This window comes from Carassius auratus, chromosome 15, assembly GCF_003368295.1.
Source record: "Carassius auratus strain Wakin chromosome 15, ASM336829v1, whole genome shotgun sequence".
Classification (NCBI taxonomy): domain Eukaryota; kingdom Metazoa; phylum Chordata; class Actinopteri; order Cypriniformes; family Cyprinidae; genus Carassius; species Carassius auratus.
This window is the reverse complement of record NC_039257.1, coordinates 25,364,690-25,389,124: the sequence shown is the minus strand read 5'-3', so window position 1 is coordinate 25,389,124 and position 24,435 is coordinate 25,364,690. Positions and strand designations below refer to the sequence as shown.

Genomic DNA, 24,435 nt, shown 5'->3' with positions numbered 1-24,435 from the left:
TATATTGGAAAATACTATATATATATATATATATATATATATATATATATATATATATATATCAAAAACTCTTTGGTATATATAATCTACCAAACAAGTGGTAAAAGTTCAGATATTTTAATAAAGTGAATAATCATATTTAAATAAATTATTAAATGAAAAGTGTTACTCGTTTAACTTTAACGTGATTGATATAATAGGCTTTTCCTCTCCATAATTTTATTTCAAGTTTGTATTTGTATGGTTGTTTCTTAAAGGGTTAATGAACACAGAGCAGGTCCGTGATGATGGCGTGATGATGATGTCATCATGAGTACGGAAGCCGGTAGAGGGACGGGATCTTCATTTCTCTCGCAGTAGGAAACATGGCGGCCGTCAGCAAGTACATGACAGCGAAGAACTCCGCTGTGGCTGGCGGTATCCTACTCGTTTTATACTTTCTAAAGCAGAGACGAAAATCCGCTGGACTGAACAGGTATGTAAAAACACACATAAACTACCTAATGCATAAAATAAGATAACAAACAGAGTTCAGTGTCAGAGTGACCCCGGTTCAACTAACAGCAAAACGAGTTCTGGGCAACATTATGGCCATGTGTCAAAACCTAATGAGCTGTCTAGTCTAAGTTGGAACCTCACTAGTTTTTGAGACACATCCTATATCTTGACTTTAAAGTGAAATATAATCCATGAAGTTTATTGAACTGGATTTTGCTTGTTGCAGATTCACTGTCCAAACAATGGACTCTTTCATAAAGAACAGTGTTAGTTGGGCAAATGTTGTCAGAGTTTGCAATCAAAAATGATACACTCAAGAATGATAATAAAGAATAATTAATGCTTGAATCTTTAATCTCTCTTAATTTAGGATTCAGCATCAAGCATACTTATGACAGAAGAACTGCAATATTTATGAAATGCTTCTTACTGAATGTTATTGGACATACTGTAATTATTATTAATGTATATTTATTTCATCATCTTCAACAGGAAGAAGGGTTCTTCAAATGATCTGAGCAGTGAGGTAAGACATGCATTGATCGATCTCTGCTGTGAACTGGTATAAACTGTAAATACTGAATGCAGTGGAATGTAATGTCAGATGCATAAATGTAATGTATAAGACTATTTAGTCAGTCTGGCTGTGTGACACTATATTCCATGAGTTTACTTTGACTTTCAACACTTCTTGTGTTTTAAAACCAGCAGAAAGATGGCAAGAAAGACAGAGCTGCTGTGGACAAGCTCTTTTTCATCCGTATCTCACGGATCATCAAGATTATGGTGCCAAGGTTTTTCTGCAAAGAGGTGAGAACTGGCCTAATGTTAGTTCTGGCCGGAACAGGAAGTTGTGGTGAGGCATATGTTGAATATTTCCTTTAAAAAAAAAAAAAAAAGCCAATCACCTTTAATTTATGTCATGGCAAAGAACATGATGTTCTCTATGGTGATGATAGTCAGAGTGTATTGTTTTCTGCATATATATATATTTTTTTCTAACTGAAAAGATACAAATTTTATATACTACTATTAAAAAATTTGTGGTCACTGAGATTTTTTTAAAATAAATTATTATTTTTATTTTATTTTATTTACCAGTGCATTAAATTGATCAAAAGTGACGGTAAGACTTTTACATTGTAACAAAAAATGGACTTAAAATAAATGCTATTCTTTTTAACTTTCTGTTCATCAAAGAAAAAAAAAAAGTATTGGAGTTTCCATGAAAATATCAGTCAGACCAACAATTTTCTACATTGATGATCATAAATAGAAATATTTGTTCAGTATCAAATCAGCGTATTAGAATGATATCCAAAGGATCATGTGACAATGAAGTGAAATGAAATTAAAGCATATTCAAAATGAAAACAGCTATTTTAAATAATAATAATATTTCACAATGTTAATGTTCATACTGTATTTTTGATCAAATAATTGCAGCCTTGGTGAGCATAAGAAACCTCTTCCTAAAACATAAAAACTTTCAGACTCCACACTTTTGAAAGATATTGCGCTAAATAAAAGTGATGCATTTCAGTTAATTATTTTTTTTTCACATTATTATTATTTTTATTTTTTTGTATGTCACAGACATGGTACCTGCTCTTGATCGCAGTTATGCTAGTGACTCGGACCTATTGTGACGTCTGGATGATTCAGAACGGCACTTTGATCGAAAGGTACCGTATGGATGTAGACTTTAAATGTGTTAGTGCTGTGAAAACGCCAAGCACCCAGACAAATATTGATTTAATGTGATTTGATTGTATTTTTGAAATCTTTGACAGTGGAATCATTAGCAGAGATCCCAAACTGTTCAAGAGGCACTTTTATTCCTACCTGACTGTCATTCCTGGGGTAATTTACTGTATCTTCATGTGCTGTGAAAGCTAATGTATTGTTACCGATGTGTGATGTGATTTACATCACTTAACCAGTCATTGTGTTTCCTCACATGCTCACCTCTCAGATCTCCTCTGGTCTGCAGTTTAAATGCACATTAGTGTTTTATTAATCCAACTATGAATGTGCGCTTCCTCAAAAATCATTTGCATTCATTTTTCCATGCACATGAAGGACAGGCCAGCGGGATGTGTGTTTATTCCCTTCTGTATTAACTCAGACCATGTTTGCATGTGTTTGTGTGCATGTTGTGGTTTGCAGTGCAATCATTGGTCGATCCACTAAAGGTTTCAAGAAGTACTTATTCAACTTTATCACGGCCATGCCAGTTGTAAGTTTCTGCTTTTTATCCAAGTTGGTAGTAATTGTTAATAGTCCGAGGAGTTCTGAGAATATTAACTACTTAAAACATCCATATAACCATCTAATATGTGCCTCCTGTTAACATCGAAAACATTTTTGCGGATAGAATGCATTTGTTTAATATCAGTAAGAGATTAGCTTGGAAGAATTGCTTGTTGTTGTTGCTATGAAATCATCCAGATTTGTAAATGGTTGCATCTCAATCTTTTAGATCGCTCTGGTGAACAACTTCCTGAAGTTGGGTCTGAATGAACTGAAGCTGTGCTTTCGTGTGAGACTTACCAAACATCTCTACGATGAGTACCTGAAGTAAGGCCCATCAATGACATTATTCTGACTGATAAATTCTTCACAAGTTTTCAGTAAAATGCTGTTTTTACAAAACAAGCATTACTATTATATTTGCTCGTATAGGCATTCGTTATAATGTACTAAAATAAGAATGATTAAAATGGATGTATTGACATTCAAGTTCTGATAAAGGGCTAATATTAAAACTTGAGAAATCTTTGTAAAAAAAAAAAAAAATATATATATATATATATATATTTGTAATTTATTATTTTAAAGGTGCCTATACTTGACTATAAAAGCATAACATACCATAATATGTTTACAAACATTTAAGAAACATGTTAAGTTAAGAAAAACAATGCTACAGTCAGTTATTCTCCTTTGAAAATGTGCGTTCCGGGCCGGAATGTCAGTCTCTGTTTTGGTTTGTGAAACCCGCCCACTGCCAGTTTACCCAGCTGTATTTTGGCATCCCGGGTTGCCAGTTGGCCCGAAAACACATTGTATTTCATTTCATGCATCGTCAAGTGCGCTCGTATCTGTTGGTGTCATCAATCTAGCAACCTGTGTGTGCATCATGTCTGAGGAGGACAGGCCAGGTGGAAAAAAAAACCCACTCCAAGATTTTGAATTTGGACTGCAATACCTAGTTCAACCACTCGTTGTCAATCCTACATACAGCACCTTTAAATTTAGGCATCACTACATGTAGAATTGCAAGTGTGTGAAATGTTAATTTTAACATCTGCTGAAGATTAAATTTAAAATTTAGTTTTAAATAATAATAAAAAATATTTATTTTGTGTATATTTATTTGTTTATTATTTATTATTTATATATAAAAAAAATTGAATTAAGTGTAATTAAAAAAATCAATTTAAAGACAGATTTCAAAACATTTATATCAGGCAATAACTGATATGGTATGAATATGTGACCCTGGAGCAAATAAAACCAGTCAGAAGTTGCTGTGGTATATTTTTAGCAATAACCAAAAACACACTGTATGGGTCAAAATTATCCATATTTCTTTTATGCCAAAAATCATTAGGATAATAAGTAAAGATCATGTTCCATGAAGAAATTTTGTAAATTTCCTACTGTTAATATATCAAACGTAATTTTTATTAGTAATATGCATTGCTAAGAATTCTTTTGGACAACTTCAAAGGCGATTTTCTCATAATTTTTTTTATTTTTATTTTTTTGCACCCTCAGATTCCAGATTTTTAAATGGTTGTACCACGGCCAAATATTGTCTGTTCCTAATAAACAATACAACAATAGAATCACACTTTATTCAGCTTTCAGATAATATATAAATCTCAATTTTGAAAAATTGACACTTAAGACTGATTTGGTGGTACAGGGTCACATACTGTAAAAGCATACCAGATTATTCATGAGAGGTGATTTTTACCTTTCTAATGTGAATAGAAATGTGAGTTTGTTTTGAAATCTGATTTCTTTTTGAAGGAAATGTAAAAGTCTAGCTACTAATGTCAGTATCTTTGGGATCACAGGGGATATACATACTACAAAATGGGAAACCTGGATAACCGCATTGCTAACGCTGATCAGCTGCTGACGCAGGATGTGGAGAAGTTCTGTAACAGTGTGGTGGAACTTTACTCCAACCTCAGCAAGGTACGAAACCCCTTTGTACAAAATACCAATTTTACTTTTCCCAATAACAGCAGATGATTATTTTCTTCGACTGAACAGCATTTGTTGAGTTTTTCTTGCTTTCCCCCTCCAGCCTCTGTTGGATATCGGTTTATACATTTTCAAATTAACAACAGCGATCGGTGCTCAGGTGAGCGTGAAAGACATCGTAAAAGATCTACTTTAGATCAGTGCCATTGCACATCCTGAGGATCTGTTGGTCTCTTTGCACAGGGTCCCGCCTCAATGATGGCCTACCTGCTGATCTCCGGCCTCTTCCTGACCCGTCTGCGCAGGCCGATCGGTAAGATGACCGTGACTGAACAGAAGTTTGAAGGAGAATACCGATTCGTCAACTCTCGTCTCATCACAAACAGGTCATTACTCGTATCTATCTAGCCGTATAGTGCTAATATCATTTTGTTTTTCTCAAATTTTGATGCATGCTCAAATGTTTTTATTTCCTTCTCAGTGAAGAGATTGCCTTCTACAATGGAAACGTAAGGGAGAAACAGACCATCCATTCAACCTTCAGGAAACTGGTGAGTGTGTGACCAAACAAATCTGTGAGTTTTAATTATCAAATGGTTGCAACAGGATTAACAGATGAAATACAGAAAAGCCGAATATGATTATTTTTATATTGTTGCTAATAAATGGCCAATATTATATTTTACCTAAATCAAATACAGATAAACTAGACTAAAATGAGTCATTTAAAATCCCAAGTGTATTTAGGCATTACAACGTTACAATGTAAAGTATGAGAAATTAATATTTTGATGACATTTAACATTGTTATTAAGCTATTAATGTTTTTATTAATTTTGTGGTAAGGATATTCTAAAAAGATATCAAAAGTAGATGAAATATAAATGCATGCGCATACAGAATTAAATATCCAGAATTCTAATATGGGCCAATAATCTATAATACAATATTTTCCCGGCTATAAGTTGCACTTTTTTTTCATAGTTTGGCTGGTCTTGCGACTTATAGTCAGGTGCGACTTATTTATCAAAATTAATTTGATATGAGCCCAGAGAAATGAACTAACAGAAAACATTACCGTCTACAGCCTCCAGAGGGCGCTCTATGCTGCTCATTGCTCCTGTAGTCTACACTGAAAACATAGAGCGCCCTCTCGCGGCTGTAGATGGTAATGTTTTCTCTTGGTTCTTGGTTCTAAATAAATGTGACTTATAGTCCGGTGCGACTTATATATATTTTTTTCCTCATCGTGACGTATTTTTGGACTGATGCAACTTATACTCAGGTTCGACTTATAGTCCGAAAATATATATTTAATATAGGTTTGCATCTTGATAATTGAGTTTATTAGCTGATCTGGGTTTGTTTGCAGGTCGATCATCTGCACAATTTCATCTTCTTCCGTTTCTCCATGGGAATGGTGGATAGCATTATTGCCAAGTGTAAGAGGATGTTTCATTATCTCCCTAAATTAAATATACATGATCATGCGCAGTAAAAGATGAATAATATGTTCTCTCTTGCTCCAGATTTCGCTACTGTTGTTGGGTATTTAGTCGTCAGTCGTCCTTTCCTTGATCTGTCTCACCCTCGACACCTGAACAGCTCACACGCTGAACTGCTGGAGGTAAAACTTCACTACTGATGTTGTTATTATGCTTAGTTTGAGGCCCTCAGTTGCTTTCACGATGCATTTAAATGTGGTAATATCACATTGCTGAGCAAAACTGAATGTTCATGTGGAATAATGAGAGACGGGGCAGGATTATTCATCTTGACATGTTCTCCTGCAGGACTACTACCAGAGCGGGCGTATGTTATTGCGTATGTCCCAGGCATTGGGCAGAATTGTTCTTGCTGGCAGAGAAATGACGCGTCTGTCAGGGTAAACGTTCATATTTCCTCATCACATTGCACCAGCATGTGCAATTAAGTTATTGGGTTACTCGCCATTTTATTAAAAACTTGTTACATTTGATGCCATAAAATGAGTTTTTTTTCTCTTCAGCTTCACCACACGCATCACTGAGCTCATGAAGGTCCTAAAAGAGCTGAATTCTGGGAAATACGAACGCACCATGGTGTCTCTATCAGAGAAAGGTGGGTTTAAGAGACTCTTAAGGTCCAAAAATATTTTTTTTAAGAGCCACTTATTTAATTGTTTTACAATTTTTTATAAACAGATGATACAGAAAAGCTCACGCTGATACCTGGAAGTGGAAGAATCATCAATGTAGACCATATCATCAAGTAAAAGCAGCTTTCTTCAAACCTTAATCTCAGATTGAGCGCTTCACTGTTTGGAGAACCAATGATGCTAATGTTATTTCTCATCAGGTTCGATCACACGCCCCTGGCTACACCTAATGGAGACATACTGATTAGAGATCTGTGTTTTGAGGTGTGTTTCACTTTATTTCTACAACTCAGTTGTCAGTAAGGTGGCAAGAAATTAAAAAGAAATTCTTAATATCTCACAATCTTTTATATCTTAAAGTTTTTCAGAATAGCTACTTCATTTCTTGCAGTTGTAACATTGTTACTCATATTTTACACATCTTTACATCATGCAATTGATGCATTTTACATCAAAATTGTGCCATAACACAATTATGTTTTAGTTTCCCTATTGCAACTTAGTTTCTTGTAGTGTGATTTCATATCGCATATTTGCATCTTTTTCTCATAATTGTAAGTGTTTCTCATAAGTTCGACTTTTTTTTCTTTGTTTCTTTGTTTTTAATTACTAGAACTCTTTCTCACAGAGATTTTTCTCACATTTGCAACTATTTCTTGTAATTGTGACTTTTTCAAAATTGCAGACTTTTATTATTGTATCTTTGTTTCTTGTAGTGTGATTTTTGTTATATATATATATATATATATATATATATATATATATATATAATCAAGTGTTTCTTTTTAATTGTGGCTTTGTTTCTCGTTATTGCATTTGTATATCCTATAATTGTATCTTCTTACAACTTTTTCTCACAATTGAAGACTTTCTCCTCTCATTTGCAACTTTTTCACAATTGCAGTTTGCTCATAATTGAGACTTTGAATCTCGTAATTGTGACTGCGTATTATTTAAATTTTTTATTTCACAGTAACCTTGTTTACTTTTTAGTCAGGGGTGGAATGTTTGTACAAATAATGCGTCTGCTCTTCAAAGGTGAAATCCGGAACCAATGTTTTGGTGTGTGGTCCCAATGGGTGCGGAAAGAGTTCACTTTTCCGGGTTCTTGGAGAGGTGAGCATGTCTGCATATCGAAGACTGGAATTCTGTTAAAAAAAAATCAATTTTTGTCCGCTAAATGTTGGTTTTCCTGACTCTCTCTAGTTATGGCCGCTGTTTGGTGGGAGTTTGACGAAACCAGAGAGGGGAAAGCTATTCTACGTCCCTCAGGTGAACAGCAGAAAACCCACTTTACCCATGGCAGAACATCTGAATGGTCCACAGCAGCTGAATAACTTGCCTTTTTTTGTCTGTTTTCAGAGGCCTTACATGACCCTCGGCACACTGAGGGATCAGGTGATCTACCCAGACACCCATGAGGACCAAAAAAAGAAAGGCATCTCTGACCAGGTACTAGAAGCTAGTTTTTAAGATCCAAAATGTTCTAAAAAGTCTGTTACATGTGCAGATCACGTATATTTATTTTCTAATAAACCATTTTCATTCCATCAACCTGTTCTGTGTGGCAGGTGCTGAAGGAATACCTGGATAATGTCCAGTTAGGTCACATTTTGGAGAGAGAGGGGTCGTGGGACATGGTTCAGGACTGGATGGATGTGCTCAGTGGAGGAGAGAAGCAGAGAATGGCGGTAAACAGACATTTTTAACAACCACAAAGAAAAGTCCCATACAGTAACTGCAGGGATAGTTCCCTGAACAGAAGTCAAAGGCACTGATAGGGCTATAATTTTGTCTTGTTAACGTCCTGTTTTTGAACCACTTCACCACAATATGTGTTAACCTAGATCTTTGACAGTACCATTACACTACTGCACTTAGACCGAGTCGCGTCAAGTTGGAATAATCAGAATTACCATATTTATAAGAAGATTTCCCAATTTTTTCAATTTGTACTTTGTTTCACGTAGTTTAGCAGTCAGGTGCGAGAGGTCGGAGTTTTTCTAACATGTACAAAGAGTTCTTTGGACCTACTGGAAATGTTTAAATAGCATTACATAGCCCCGCCCACAACTGAAATCTGATTGGTCAAAAATATTGGTCCTTATGTACACTACTATTCAAATGTTTGGGGTCAGTAAGATTTCTTTTTTTAATGTTTAAAGTCTCTTCTGCTCACCAAGGGTGCATTTACTTGATCAAAATGAAGTGAAAAAATAATATTGTGGACTATTTTATTGCTATTTAAAATGACTGCTTTTCTATTTTAAATATCTTTTAAAATGTAGAAATTGTTTTCTGCACGGCAAAGCTGAGTTTTTTTAGTTTTGTCACACGATCCTTCAGAAGGCTGAATTCTTATTATCACTGTTGAAAACAATTCTGCTTTGTAATATTTTTGAGGATGGGATACATTTTTAATTATTTATTTTTGTTTTCAGTGTTCTTATTTTTATTTTTATTTTTTATGCATTTATTTGAAATAGAAGTATTTTGTAACGTTATACTGTCACTCAATTTTAAGCATTTGTGCTAATCGAAAATATAAATTTCTTTCAAAATAATGAATCTTACTGCCCCAGACAGTCTTTCAAGTTCCAAATGAATTGCAACTAAACTGCAGCAATTTAGAGTCAGTATTATGTAAATGACAGTAGTCTGTTTATTGAGAATTCCTAGATGTTTATAGGTTTCTAAAGTGATGGTTTTCCCATAGATGGCCAGACTTTTCTACCATAAACCCCAGTTTGCCATTCTGGATGAGTGCACCAGTGCTGTGAGCGTAGACGTGGAGGATTATATCTATAACCACTGCAGAAAGGTGCCTGAAGCTCACCACACACAGATTTTCCCATTGTATTACTGCACATTTTGCAAAAATGTCTCTGAATGTGTGGTTTATTGTTGTTATTCGGCAGGTTGGCATCACTCTGTTCACAGTCTCTCACAGAAAGTCCCTGTGGAAGCATCACAAGGTGAGATCAGCGCTGCTTCCCATCATCAATATATCCTGACATTTGCCGTATGCTTAAACACAAAATGTTTTTTCTGCTCTTCAGTTCTACCTCCATATGGATGGAAGAGGAAACTACGAATTCAAACCCATCACCCCTGAAACTGTGGAGTTCGGCTCTTAGAAGAAAAACAACTGCACTATACTATCATCAGCACCTAACAGTTCACTTCTTAAAGTGATAGTTCACCCAGAAATGAAAGTTTTGTCATCGTTTACTCTTTGTTCCGATGAAAGCTAAATAAGGTAACATTTGACCATGGAAGTCCATGAAGGCCGTCAGCTTTTTTCAAAATATCTTCTCAAATGTTCAGCAGAAGGCAGAAACTTGTAAAAGTTCGGAACAACTTGAGGCTGAGAAAGCGATGACAGAATTGTCATTTTTGAGAGAACTGTCCCTTTAAGTAGTCGCCTAAACTAGGAGTTTGTTTTTAATCATCTATAACCTTTTTGGGATGAAATCGTGTTTAGAGGTTTATTAACACTACTTTTGTCCTTAGAGATTGTATATAATTTTGTAATTAAAGCAGTCCAATTTATAAGACATCTGTCTGTTAAGTATGCGTGGGAGCGTGTACCAAGGAAATGCATATTGTGTCTGTGCATTAATTTGTTAATAAATGAGATTGGTCTGTGTAGGCTCACACAAATCGATGGCACTGGACTGAACGGAGCGTTTAATATGCTAGACACACAATAATGATCTTGCTTTTTCTATGTATTAGTAATGATTTTGCCTTTTTCTTATCAGATAAACCTTTCTTTAAGCTACTAAGTGGCCTTTCGTGCTCACTGCAGCGTGGTTGGGTGGTCTGGATGTGTGCGAGTTGTTTATTGGTGCACTTTACCTAGCTTGGTAATTTGGAGAACCGGGAAGCCTTGAATAACTGTTCGGTGTCTGTAATCGATGAGAGGATGCCTATGCACTTGTTTACTCCAGCACTGTTGGCATTTCTTGATGTGGAAGGAGTCTGGAACGGTTGTTATGTAAGAACTGTAAGAAATATTGTCGTAGCACTTCACACATTAAGCAAATGAACCACTTTGCTGTATGTTTTCATTAAAAAAAAGGAGATATTGATACTATGAAGTCTGTTAGTGGTCTTTTTTTTATCCTGAAGAAATGGTTAGATTGTGTTGATGATTGTGTGTGTGTGTGAATTCAGTTGGACTGGTTTATCACACATTATGAAACTGGTTACTTAAATATCTTAAAAAAGGATGAATGTTGATCTTTAACACTCGTCAAATGTAAGTGAAAGGTCATTTAGATTAGACGCTCATTTGACCTTTCACCCTCCACATGATAATGTATTTTTAAAGTGTCTCCAGTCACCTGTTCCTGACCAAAGGTGGTAAAACACAAACTTAGACGTACTTCTTGTCAAAAGTGATTTTGGATTTACCTGATTCACTGTACTGTGTTTCAAACTACAATCATCTCATTTTATTGGTTTAAAAGTCTTTGTTTAACAAGTACTCTGACGTTAAGATGCAAACATAACTGCACGTGAAGACTACCAGTCAAAAGTTTGGAAAAATGTATATTTTTTTTTTTTCAATACAGTTTTTAAAATAAGTCTCTTACCTTTGACTTGTAGTGAATACAGTACTCATTTAGTACCATAATATATATGTCAAAGTAGCATGGTATTACCATCTGATGGATAACTGCCCCTGTTACCAGATTGAAGACTGCATTTGTTTAGTAGTGAAGACTGTTCATGACTTGCTTTCCAGTGTAAGTTAATGATTTATGAGATCTGCTGGAGAGCTTCCACTGTAAACTCTTGACTAGAGCTGTAGAAACCACACTTGATAAGAGTTGGCATATTACCAATAGATCACTATACCGAATTTTAAATAAATATGTTACAGATCAACTCAGCTTGTCATATTAACACACAGAAAAACTTTTTGAAAAACATTTTTTTAATTCAAATTAAAATAATGTAGAAAATATAAGATAACTTCATATTAATATTTTATTCATATGATTTTATTATTAATTATTAATTATTCTTGTTTTTTGTAACTGATAATAAGATTATTATTCAAAATAATTATAAAACAACTAATCTACAAAATATTAAACTTTTAATTATTATTATTATTATTAAACACTTGTTTTGTTATAACTATTATCTCATTCGATAGATCATACAAACATTATATTCTAACATAAAATACTATACAAATATTTTTTTTACAATTTTAAATAATGTTTTAATAATTATAATTAATTGTTAATTATATTTTATGAACACTTTTGGTAGCTGATCATGTTATTAAAAACAAATAATTATGTTGCAATTAAAAATGATTATAAAATTATTCTAATCAACAACTAATGTTGTAGTATAGCGGTGGTGGTGTATTTCTAATCTCTTTCTCTCTCTTTTTTTTTTTTTCCTGATAGCAGATAATAACATTCATTTGTTTACTTTGTAAACTGGTGATTGTCGGCCATCATGTGCTTCATACTTTCACTCTGGGCTCAATACAGGAAGTTTGTCATAAACCACATGTAGTAAGGTGCAATAAAAAAAAGTGTTAAGCTCTTTGTGGCTTGTCAGTGTCTTTGTGACTCTCAAACCTGTAACAGTTAGCAGGATCTGATCAGCCATCCTTGATTTCTCCTGCCTTCAGACATTTTTTACAACATGTCAGGCGAATGGACAAGGTAGAGTACAGTATTTCTGATGTATTTTCTTAATGATCTGTATGACTGTAAAATTGATTACAAGTGTAGAAAAAAACTGGTTCAGTGAGAATTTTTCATGTGATCAAGTGTGAAGTTGAAATCTGTTGAATATGCATTGATATAAAATCTCTGTCTACATGTTTTGTTTCTCTTCAGCTTCTCTGAACTTTGTTGGAATTGGACACTGGGGTGGACTTCCTATATTCCCCACAACACGCCACATGATTTTGACACGGCCAATGAACTGGGCAGAATCACTCAGGCCTGGACTTTTTTTTCTCAGTCTTGGAGATCTTCTATTCAGAGGGATCAGGGATGTAGATGACACCCGTTTTAAGGTGACCACCAGGTTAAGTCACTTGTGAACTGATTCATCTCCTCCTAAATTTCTTTCTTAAGTGCTTGTGGAGTTTGCTCAAAACTTTTTGAGGGATCTGTTATGCAAAAAGTAGGGTTTTCTCACGTTAACATGTACAGCTTCAAAGTTTGATGTTGTAACCAGGATCAGAGAGGTTAGAGAGCAGACAGTGAAAGTGTACACAGGGTACTTCAGCTCACTGAACTGTCTTTACTCTCCGGTCAGTGATCAGCTGATATGGTCAGACTCACAGATGATGTGGTCCCTCTAGTGGCAGAAGAACAGAATGCAGTTTGGATTACTCCTAATCAGTTTTTACAAAATAAAATGAAATGAAATAAAATAAAACAGTAAATTAAATTATAATTTATTATTAAATACTTTATATATATATACTGTATATGTATGTATATGTGTGTGTGTTTATTCATATTTTACTAATATAATATATTATAAATACTATAATATCAATAACGGAATTATGTTTATAATTTTGTGTAATAATTTATAGATTTTTTTTTAATGTCTTCAAGTTTTAATGAAGGGCTATTCTTCAGTCTTCCTGGGAGAGTGTGTTCTCTCACCCCGCGCTGATGGACGTGTCGTGGTACCTGGTAGCAGGAAATCATGATCACCGTGGAAACATATCAGCCCAGATCGCTTACTCAAACAGATTGTAAAGATGGTGAGTGAGGTCAAAGGTCAAGCTCTGTGTATTAAAGAATGTAAACATGGGCATTCATTCGTTCACGACCACAGTGTACTGCTGTTAATGTTTGGCAGGATCTACCCAGACCTCCACTATGAGCTGAACTTCAAGGTTACTTCCATCACGGTTCTGATGATTGACACGGTGGTTTTGTGTGGGAACACCTATGACGGGCTTGAACCTGTAGGTCCAGGGGACTACGTTGCCTTTAAGCAACGAATGAAATGGATCAAAAAGAAACTTCAAAACACCAAGTGAGTTATTAGTACAACAGTAGCTAAGACCCAAATGCAAACAGTCTGCCCAATATCTAATAGAAGAACAAACAACACTGAAATCCAATGTGGATAATCGCAAGAAGTGTTTTGCTTTTACTGGGCAAACATTAGACGTCTAACAGGAATTTTAGGGCATGTTTTTAAAGGCCCTGGCCTGCCACACTCCTTCCACGCCTCCATTGTCACATTCTTTCACTTATTCTCTCTCACTTCTTCACCGCCTCAGATCCACAATCACATCCTCTTAAATCTCAGATGTGACTTGGAAAACACTCCTGGCATTCGATACTAAATATATGACCAGCTCTTAACCCTTTAACTGCCCCACCAAGAAAAAAGCATTTTTTGTTTGCATTTCTTATCTCCTTATGTCATTAGTTACCACACTCAATGTATTTTTTTTCCAACACGTCCCATAATTTTTAAAACATTAGCTTAGCTTTTCTACGTTTACCATAAAGTGACAAATCAACCATTTGGTTGAGCACGTTTTTGAAAAATTATTGAAAACATACTAAAGTTTTTTCATGGCACCAAGTAAAATAATTTTGTAAAGTTAGGGCTCTTACAGTGTAATATGTAAAAAAAATATGCTTACCTTGCAAAATTTCACCAAAAACAGTTTACATGGCAGGAGTGATTTCTTTCTCTCTGACATCCATCAAAGAAGAAGTGTTGTGACAAATGCTGTTGATTTTTTTTTGGCTTAACATACCTCTACCAGATGGTAGAGATGGCTCAATCAGCTTGAATTAAGTTAGGTACTCCTCTCAATAAAATATAGTGACTCAAAATGTGCTCAAACATTTGGTCGAGCAGCAGTTAAAGGGTTAAAGGGACAGTTCGCCAAAAAATGAAATCTGTCATCGTTTACTCACCCTTATATCATTGCAAAAAACAGTCAAAAAACAGACTGTACTTAACGCCCTATGTCACTTGATTGATAATTTTAAAACCAAATAAATGGCCTTTTAGAATAACAGTAAAAGTGTCCACTTTCAGGTTGTAGTGTGTTTCTTTTTGATGTGGAGTTTTATCATCTAAATGAAAGAATAACTTATATATTGCTATTAATATTTCAAGATGAACCCTTACTGGGCTGAAGCAACTTACAGTGGGTTTACTTGATTATCCATTATAATTTAGCATTTTTAAGAAAAATCATCATGAAATGATAGTATCAAAAATGATACATCATGCTTTTCATAAATATTTGATCCTAAAAGCATTTAAATATCATCTTATTAAGACATTTTATCGAAATATATTGTGTGAGAATTTATATTTATGTATATTTATGCAGGTACTGTAGTCTGCTATAAAGATCACACTATCATTACTATTACTATTACTATTATAAATACTATTACTATTATTATTAGAATTTCATTGTACTTTCAAACCATATCAATATCACAATTTGCAAAAAAAAAAAAAGGCATATTTTTGCTGAGTTTGGACCGCTTAATAAATTTCAAGTGTTTTTTTCCTTGAGTATGAACTCTATATTCTGTAAGAGCCATAAAGCTTGATGTATCAAATATGACAAAAAACACTTTACAATATGCTGTCAATAAACTATTAATTCAGGATGCCACACAATGTTCAAAAAAATTGAATGCAGCAATTTAAACTGTAACGTATAATAATATAATGCCAGAATTTGCATTTTGAGTGAAAATAATTTTTTAATTGCCCAGTTTTATGACTTAACAGCCAGATAAAAGTAAACACAAACAGCACATGCCCTCACATGCGCAGGTGAAATTACAGAAAAAGTTCCACCGAAAAAAAATAGCGGCACTCACTCACTCACAAGAGTTTGGTATCAAAACTCAGACCACTTCTGAAGAAGTACAGCATCTCCTTATATCTGTGTGGTCGTGACCACATCTACAGGTCGGTATCTTGACATTATCAGGTGTATCAGAAAATCAAGTACTATAACATTTCAATAACATATTCTATTAAAGGTTCACACCAAAATTTTAATTTGCTGAAAATGTACTCCCCCTCAGGTCATCCAATATGTAAATGAGTTTGTTTGTTTGTCTGTTTATCAGAACAGATTTGTAGAATTTTAGCATTACATCTCTGCAGTGAATGGGTGCCGTCAGAATGAGAGTCCAAACAACTGATAAAAACATCACAGTGATCCTCTCAACTCCAGTCCATCCATCATCTTGTAAAGCAAAAAGCTGTATGTTTGTAATAAACAAATCCATCATTAATTTCAAACTGATTGCTTCCAGCTAAAAATTCTGTATCGATAATATGCTTTTCTCCAGTGAAAAAAAGTCTGAAGCAGGACAGATATATGCAAAGATCAATTTTGATGTAAGAAGACAACATGGGATGGATTTCTTCACTATAGGAAGCGTTTATGAACTGTTATTTTGAACAGAAGCAACTGTTTAAAGATAAAACACATTTAGATTTTTATGATTTATCAGCTGTTTGGACTCTCATTCTGACGGCACCCATTCACTACAGAGGATCCATTAGCATGCAAGAGAAGTAATGCTAAATTTCTCCAAATCTGTTCTGATGAAGAAACAAACTCATCTTCATCATATATGGCTTGAGGGTGAGTAGATTTTTAGCTGATTTGTTTTTAGTGATCTATTCCTTTAAGCAAATTTATGAAAGCATTAATAGTGAATATTATGGATGCTAAAGCATCAGCAGCATCATGCAATCAAGCTATAAGTATTTCTATTTCATCAGTTTATCAGAGAAGACGATGGAAGTTCATACGTTGTCAACGAAACTGGAGTTAATGCAGAACAATTTACACAGAGAACAAAAACACCTTCCTGCCGTCTTGGCACCTGTTCTCCAATGCAGTTAATCAGACGACAGGAGCGATTGTGTACATTGAAGTTAATACAAGTGAGATGTTGATCAGTTACATCCAGGAAGACGGGAAGTGTGTGTACCAGACATCCATCCCTAAATGGAATTTTACTCATTTACAATTGGGGGCACCATTGAGCTATTTCCCTAATTGTTCAAAATCTCTATGAGTTTGAATTTAAATATGAGTTGGATTCTTAGAACTATGTTTTCTTATAAGGCACAATATAATACAATGAAGTTAGAAAATATAATGACAAAGATCTGCATTCTGAGTCCACATGCGCAATTGTTTCATAAAAAAAAAAAAATTCCACATTAGTACCATTCCTACTGGATTCACAGGTTTGTAGTTCAGTGATAAAGTTTATGTAAACATTATTTTATGATGTCTGGTTAGCCATGTACAGTTGCAATGTGTACTTAACAGAGTGTTTTGTTGTTAAAAAACAAATATACTTTACAAACAAATAGATTACCACGTTAATAGCTAAAAAAATAAATTAGTATTCTTTCTTTTCATAAAATATGCTCTGATTTTGATTCTCCCAAGTGCATACAAAAAACCCATCATAAACCATACAGTATTTCAGTTTGTTAACAAGTAGGTGAAATTACAGTAGGTAGTGCTTCTACAAATGTTTATACAGTACATTTCAGTGCCTGACTAAAGAACCCACCACCTGACAGTATAAAGGTCTTGTCCTGCTAAATTATATGTCTAACATATCTACATTTTGAGGTTTCATAGAAACACAATTTTCCCACTGTTCTATAGTGGAACAGGATGCTATATCCTCGAAACTAGATGTACCACACACAGCATCCACACTCCTCACACACCATTCAGCGGTAGTCCCTCTTTTCCTGTGTGTTGTGCTCTCTTCCTTCGTCTGCAGCAAATCACGATGACAATAACGATTGCTGTTATTGCCAAAATGATAATAAGAATGGCTCCGGCTATGACACCCATGCTGTACTCTGCAAAAACATGACATCATTGTCATTAAGGTCACTTAACCCTTGATTCAATGAGTTTGATGGACACTGCAGAAATTTTGCAGTTCTGTTGGTCCTTAGATACTGAGACGATTCATTTAAAATCCACCCATTGGACAATTTTCTTATCAATTAGGAGTGCTATCGGTTGCATTAAATGTCTCTGTGAAACACACATTCATAGAGTCCATATAAATCTCTGATATGATACTATATCAGCTATCTGACACTTCATAAAGGGATGGGTTACAATCCAGATGAAGGGAGAGAGTCTATTTTGGGAAGATGATTCACTTCCTATCAGACAACTTTCCCAATGTTTACTTTTCCTGGGAATGTTGAGCTGAAAATCCCTGACAGGACAAGTGTTAATGTAAAAACTTCAAGCATTACCTTCAAAGAGAGATGTGTTTTGTTCCGGAGAGCACTGGATGTTGCTGATCTCCCCGTGTTGTTTGTCTTGAGCACGGAAAGGTAGGAAGGCCTGAACGTTAAAACAGTAACTCTCTCCTCGGTCCAAATCCGTCAGCTCAATGATGCTACTTTTACTGATCTTCTCTCTCTGAAGAGGCAAACACATACAATTTGTAGAATCTAAATACTGCACTGTAAAAATAATTTTAATTTACGGAATTTTACTGTTTTATTTTATTTTTGAAATAAAGTTTAAAAAAGTAAAATTACAGAAATAGACTGTAAATCTACATATCCTATGTATACTGCCAGCCAAAAGTTTGGAATAAGTATGATTTTTTTAATCTCTCTTATTTCACTTATTTACACCGAGGCTGCATTTATTTGATCAAAAATACAGTACAGTAAGTGAGATATATAATTATAATTTAAAAGAGCTGTTTTCTATTTTAATATATTTTGAAATGTAATATATTTCTGTGATTCAAAGCTGAAATTTCATTAGCTGTTACTCCTGATTTGTCTTCAGTGTCACGTGATCCTTTAGAAATCATTTTAATATCCCGATTTTTTGAGGCTGAATTCTATGATGAATAGAAACTCATTTTAATGTAAATATTTGGGTAACAGTCAAAACAGCAGTTTTGATCAATTTATTGCATCCATGCTGAATAAAAGTTTCAATTTCTTTTAAAAATCTTTCTGACATTTTCTGAATGGCTGTATAGACTTTTTGGCATTTTTGTTATATTTTTGTAACAGCTGTATTTAATGTGTCCTATATGCTGTATCGTGTTGAGTGAAGTCAGTTTTCCTATATGAACTATAATTAACCTCTAATTAAAAAAAAACAACAACATCTATTTCTATAAGATAAGAAAAAAGCGAGAGACAGGAGAACACTTACCTTTCCCGTGCTCTTGGCTTTCCTGTAGGTAATTTTATACTGCAGGTTGTCTCCAAAAACATCCCGAATATTCAGTCTCTTTTCATCCTCATTAAAGAGAGCTGTAGGGATGTCTTTTACATTCAGCGTTGTCTTCTTTTTGTCGCTGCTTACTTCTATTGTAAACTCTGGTTTGCCAATAGTAGCTGAAAGAGAATCAAAGCAGAAGATCTTCATAACATTTCAAAAATCTCCATGTTATTAAATGAAGTAAAAATCAAAGGTGTGAAGTGAATTGTCAGTGATACTGACTGTCATAGTAAGGGGAGAATTTCTCCGAGCTGACATGAGGGAACTCAACCAGATCGGTAGAGGCGCCCCGCTTGGGTCCAGACAGGATGTCAGCGCTGTAAGAGGCATTCAGGTCTTTTAACCTTTCAGTCAGGTCGCATTCAGTTTCCATCATCTTGATACAGTGCGGCGTCCGATCTCTGTCCTGGCCAAGTCTACAGTCATTTACACAGACATTCAGATTGCGAAGAAAACATTTGGAAATAATAAATCATTATACAAGAGAAAATGTGACAGGCTGGTGCCTGCTGTAACAAGTCCTGGGTGTGGAACTATGCAAGAGTTGCCAAATCTGAGAGTTTCTAAACCAACTAACTGTAAAATCATAAGTTTAGCTGACTTTAAAAAAAGTGGATCCAAAGTTATAACCTGCAGAGGTCCATTCAATGCACGTTTAATAGAAATTGAAAGAAAATGAAATAGAAAAATGTAATACAGTAGAAACAAAATAAATAATACATCATATAGCCTAGACTTTTATTGCCTTTATGCTTCACACATTTATCAGTTTGAGGCCATGTTCAGATGGCAGAGTGAGAAACCTTTTGATATAATCAATGAATTATGGCTTGAGTGGTCAGAATCAATATGATCTAGTACTGTATTAGTAAGTAATATTAGATAGCGGCCATACAACAAGGCAAACGTCACTTTTTATTGAGTCTTTTCATTACTGTATTTAAATAAAACATCCTATCCAACATATGAAGCTCATCTGTACATACTGTACATTTTACTTTTATATTAAATTTGCAAGGGAAACTGTAACTGATTCCACTATTGTAAAAAAAAAATGAAGACTTACTTTGAAAATTCAACAGTGTAGGAATAATTCGTAGGTTTTGGACTCCATGTTAACATAGATTTAAAATTGATAGAGGACCAGGTTACGTTCTGTGCTTTTGGAAAGGTATCTATAAAATAGAAAAGCAAATGAATCAATACGTTACTTTTAAATATTTTAAATATAATTATTAGAACGAAAGAATTGTTTAAAATAACTGGTTAACGAAGGGAATAACACGCATTCAGTCGTTATGGCACAGGTATGTGACTCACCTGAGGCGCAAGCCTTCATGAAAAATAAAACGAGCACCAATTCACGCAAGTGGAATTTCAATTGCCTGTTTTCCATTCTGTCCGAGATTCGAGGTGGAGAAATCCAAAGATCAACTAAAACTCCTTTTACCAGGTAGGATAAAAATTAATGTAAAACCTCGTCCCAGGTGGCTTATAAATGTTATGGACTATGTGTGTGTGTGAGCGCAGGAAAACCAGACAGATTCCAGTCGTGATTCTAGCGACACTAATGAAGCCCCGCCCTTTAGGACAAGTGGGTCTGTCTACTTTTGCATATTGCCATTTATGGATTTCCTCAGTCATACAGTTGATTACACAAACCACTAAAGAGCTTTAGTGTGAAGGAATGCAAGTTTAAAAGGAAAGAAATATATGTTTATATAATTATTAAATTGTATGTATTTATTCATTTGAATTATTTATAAATGTTTCTATCTCTACCTTAAAAAATATATGTAATATATATATATATGACAATATATTAGAATTATTCTTTGATACTGCTGATATTAAAAATGCAAGCTAAAATAATTGTGTTTACTTAATTCTCCATTTAATAAAATAAAATAAAATAAAATAACATTTCCTCCATGTTTCATTAAACCTTGACCCTTTGCCTTCAAACACCATCTGATGTGTTTAGTCACTCTTTACACCAACACATGTGCATTGACATATTATTCAGGAGAAATAAATAAATGTTTTAAAGATCTCAAATGTGCAAAAATGTCAACTTGTAACATCCTTATATGTCCCTAGCAGATAAAAACAGCCTCTCGATTGGAGTATGAGCTTTTGATTATGTCCAGGTTATGTAAAAACAACAGTGATTTTGGTCGGATTGTTTCTAATGGTACATCAGAAGGTTTCAAGGTTTCAGAGAACTCTGAGAACAGGAATAAATTAGTTCAACAAATAAACAGTATTGAGATTGTTGCATTTGAATTAAAAATGTGATCTGAAGCAATATTCGAAGGGATGAGACACAAACTAAATGCCGGTGTATGATCAAACCATGCATTATGTCATGTAAAAAAGGCTTTCAACTGCTTATGGGCATAAACTCCTCCAATGACCCCTATATGACAACACTTAATATTACTCATGACATGCTTGCAAATTGTATTTCGGGAAGTATGACTGGAGTTCTGTCCCAGTTTCGGGAGGTATGAGACGCTGGCACCTCTGAATACCAGCAGGGGTCTTTTGCCCATTCAGAGCCTTATGCTAATGAGCAGCTGGTACCTCACTCTTGCTTGTGGCTTTGCATGCTAAAACGCTTAAAGGATTCAGTGCTTCCAGTAAAACTCACCCAAAACCACTAAGAGATATGATCAGACTGGAAAAGGGAAGTTTTCCTGAAAGTCTCGTCCTACTGTAGGCTACTGTTTGAGAATCTCTTTGGGCAGTACCAGTTGTGTAGGGATATTTAATTCCTAAACTTAGGTTTTGTCAAGAATTAACAATTAACTTTAAGCTGTTTAAAATATGATTCATCAAAATAAAATATAATTTATGTGTGGTAAAATAAAATATAAAATAAAAATAACTTACTGTCATGACTCTACGGTTTTGCTAGGATGTTGCTATGTAGTTGCTATTGTGTTGCAGGTTTTTTTTTTTTTAGAGGGTAGCTTACAGGCCCAAGAAAAACAAGAGCCCCCAAGTGTCAGATCTCTCCTTCAGTGTAAACCCTGACAGGAATAATTCTCTGATCTTCAGCTAACCTTCTGTGTTCTCTATAATGTACACGAACAAACGTTCTCTTAGAAATGTTAATTCAGTGTTATCTAGTCTTTAAAGGAATAGTTCACCCAAAATTGAGAATGCACTTAAAATGTACTCAACATAAGGCGGCAGCCCATCCAAGATGAACAATTCATGATTCTTTGGAACAGATTTGGGGAAATTTAGCATTACATCACTTGATCCTCTGCAGTGAATGGGTGCCATCAGAATGAGAGTCAAAACAGCTGATAAAAACCAAACACACACACACACACACACACACACACAAAAAAACTCATTTTTGGTTGACCTGTTCTTTTAATATTGTTCTTAAAACAGTAGGACAAAAGCATTGTTTATATATCATTCTTGGATCATTTTAGAGAACATTCAAACACATTCAACATTCCAACAACGTTTGCATAGTGCTTAAATGGAATGTCCATTAGAATAAATGTTTTTAAACTATTTTAAAAACATGACATTTTGAACAGTCGGAGAACATTCGAAAATAAGATTTTCATAACTTAATAGGGATATTACCAAAATGTTCTTGGAACACAATTTGGTTAGTTATGATTAAATGAGATTTCTTTCAACCATTTTATTGACTGATTTTAAAATGATCTGATGGGTTAGAAAAACACATTTTGCACAGTTTTTGAGATACGATTCATGCTGATAGCACAAACAGTGCTGGACTGGAAAAGCTTGATATTTAGGGTTATGGGTATGTTCATAGAATGCACCATTTATAATAAGAAAAAATTACAATCGTGAAATTATGGTAAATGGGACAATAGTTAACTATTCCAAATATTCAAAGATAACAAGATGACTCATGATGCTCTCGTGGGCCCAGTGGCTCAATTTGATTACAGGAAGTGACATATACTAACCTTTCTGCAAGTGTTTCTTTTTGTATAATCAAAAGGATTAACAACATAGGTTGTTTTTTAACAGTCGCCTTTGATCATTTTTACCAAGTGTGTAAAAAATTCTGGCCTCTACTGTAATTAAATATTTAATATTGACTGATACCAATAAATTAAAATGTTTTGAATACTGGTTGATAGTTATGAGACTAATATGTAACCCTGTACCACAAAACCAGTCTTAAGTGTAAAATTAAAAAAAATGAATAAATAAACTTTCCATTGATGTATGGTTTCTTAGGATTGGACGATATTTGGGCAAGATACAACTATTTGAAAATTGCTTTTGAAGTTGTCCAAATTAATTCTTAGCAATGCATATTACTAATCAAAAATTCATTTTTGACATATTTATGGTTATGGTAGAAAATTTAATTAAAGGATCATTAAATTATGCGTCAATGTAAAGTCCCCAGGGCTGATGACAGACTTTTTATTTCTTTCAGAACTCCAGGACAACGTTTCTTTTGTCTTGGATCGTTTCTTCAACCTTTTCCCGGGTTCATGCTCAAGCTTAAAAATATACACAGGGTTTTTCCCATTTTAGGAACCAAGCCAAACAGATTCCCTTTGAGCACATTGAGAAGATCTTCTTTTTTCATGTCTTAGATAATTTTCTTTTGCTCACAGTCCAGGTAAACATTCAGGTCTTTCAGGGCTTTTCATGGAATCTGTTTTCTTGACGGAGAAAATGTAATAACAAACACATTTTGCTGTAAATTTAACCCTTCTGTTTTGACAGACTGTCTCAGGTTATTCCCGCACCCTAAGAAGTTAGTACACCTCATGTAAGTGTGTCATCCTGAATCAGACTTCCATGTGCCGATAAGAACATGAGGAAGACCGTCTGAAACTTTATCTTGAAGCTTTTTACTGTAACACGTTGCAAAAAAACACCTGATAACCTTAAACAGCAAGTGAAGAAGTTATTCCATATCGACAGTGTATGGAATCTGAATCATGAACACACTTCCAGAATGTGAGAAACTCGGAAGAAGGTTCACATGGCATGTCCTGTATAATCACTCACATCATTAAAGCAGGTCTGGAAGCAACTTTCTGTTTAACTCTGGGTCTCATCTGTCAACTCTATATGCTGTTAGTTCAAACAGAGGCTGGAATTCTCCAGACACAAAACAAGAGCTGCATTTTTCTCACAATCGTGTTCATTATTGGAATCGGTGCACATGTGGACAGACATTATTCACTCGTTTCAGAGCTGCAGGATTGGTGTCAAACAGCGGACAGCAGCTCTGAATTCGTGTTCT

At 34.5% G+C, this 24,435-nt stretch overlaps 2 protein-coding genes and 1 pseudogene across 5 annotated transcripts; 2 read left to right on the top strand and 1 right to left on the bottom strand.

Annotated features, from left to right (window-relative positions):
• Window positions 1-301: 301 nt before the first annotated feature.
• On the top strand, window positions 302-10,955 carry LOC113115473 (ATP-binding cassette sub-family D member 3-like). 4 transcript variants are annotated; one of them, XM_026283062.1, is made up of 23 exons: window positions 302-475; window positions 991-1,024; window positions 1,210-1,308; window positions 2,095-2,183; window positions 2,292-2,361; window positions 2,981-3,078; window positions 4,587-4,710; window positions 4,823-4,879; window positions 4,963-5,105; window positions 5,201-5,270; window positions 6,092-6,161; window positions 6,249-6,346; window positions 6,513-6,604; window positions 6,728-6,819; window positions 6,903-6,969; window positions 7,057-7,120; window positions 7,895-7,972; window positions 8,063-8,128; window positions 8,219-8,308; window positions 8,428-8,547; window positions 9,573-9,677; window positions 9,775-9,831; window positions 9,916-10,061. In XM_026283062.1, exons 1-23 carry the CDS (start codon window positions 366-368, stop codon window positions 9,991-9,993), a joined length of 1,971 nt encoding a protein of 656 aa, XP_026138847.1. In that variant the 5' UTR covers window positions 302-365; the 3' UTR covers window positions 9,994-10,061. The 4 variants fall into 4 exon arrangements, with proteins under 4 accessions (XP_026138847.1, XP_026138845.1, XP_026138844.1 ...); XM_026283060.1 differs by lacking the exon at window positions 2,292-2,361 and adding an exon at window positions 2,668-2,737 and having other exon boundaries at window positions 305-475; XM_026283059.1 differs by having other exon boundaries at window positions 305-475; window positions 1,207-1,308.
• A 1,629-nt stretch (window positions 10,956-12,584) lies between these two features.
• Window positions 12,585-14,259, top strand: LOC113115490 (tartrate-resistant acid phosphatase type 5-like; annotated as a pseudogene).
• A 2,890-nt stretch (window positions 14,260-17,149) lies between these two features.
• Window positions 17,150-20,719, bottom strand: LOC113115472 (tissue factor-like). Its single transcript, XM_026283057.1, has 6 exons — window positions 20,484-20,719; window positions 20,230-20,338; window positions 19,386-19,579; window positions 19,095-19,279; window positions 18,167-18,335; window positions 17,150-17,755 (listed from the first exon to the last, which is right to left on the bottom strand). The coding sequence occupies exons 1-6, from the start codon at window positions 20,557-20,559 to the stop codon at window positions 17,610-17,612; spliced, it is 879 nt and encodes a 292-aa protein (XP_026138842.1). The 5' UTR covers window positions 20,560-20,719; the 3' UTR covers window positions 17,150-17,609.
• Window positions 20,720-24,435: the final 3,716 nt, after the last annotated feature.

Coding starts and splice junctions, on each gene's coding strand:
- LOC113115473 (XM_026283058.1), top strand. CDS start 366: ATGGCGGCCGTCAGCAAGTACATGACAGCGAAGAACTCCGCTGTGGCT. Junction 1,025..1,206: donor CAAATGATCTGAGCAGTGAG/GTAAGACATGCA, acceptor TTTTAAAACCAG/CAGAAAGATGGCAAGAAAGA. Junction 9,678..9,774: donor TCTATAACCACTGCAGAAAG/GTGCCTGAAGCT, acceptor GTTATTCGGCAG/GTTGGCATCACTCTGTTCAC.
- LOC113115472 (XM_026283057.1), bottom strand. CDS start 20,559: ATGGAAAACAGGCAATTGAAATTCCACTTGCGTGAATTGGTGCTCGTT. Junction 19,580..20,229: donor TACACTGTTGAATTTTCAAA/GTAAGTCTTCAT, acceptor AAATGACTGTAG/ACTTGGCCAGGACAGAGATC. Junction 17,756..18,166: donor AAACACATCTCTCTTTGAAG/GTAATGCTTGAA, acceptor ATGTTTTTGCAG/AGTACAGCATGGGTGTCATA.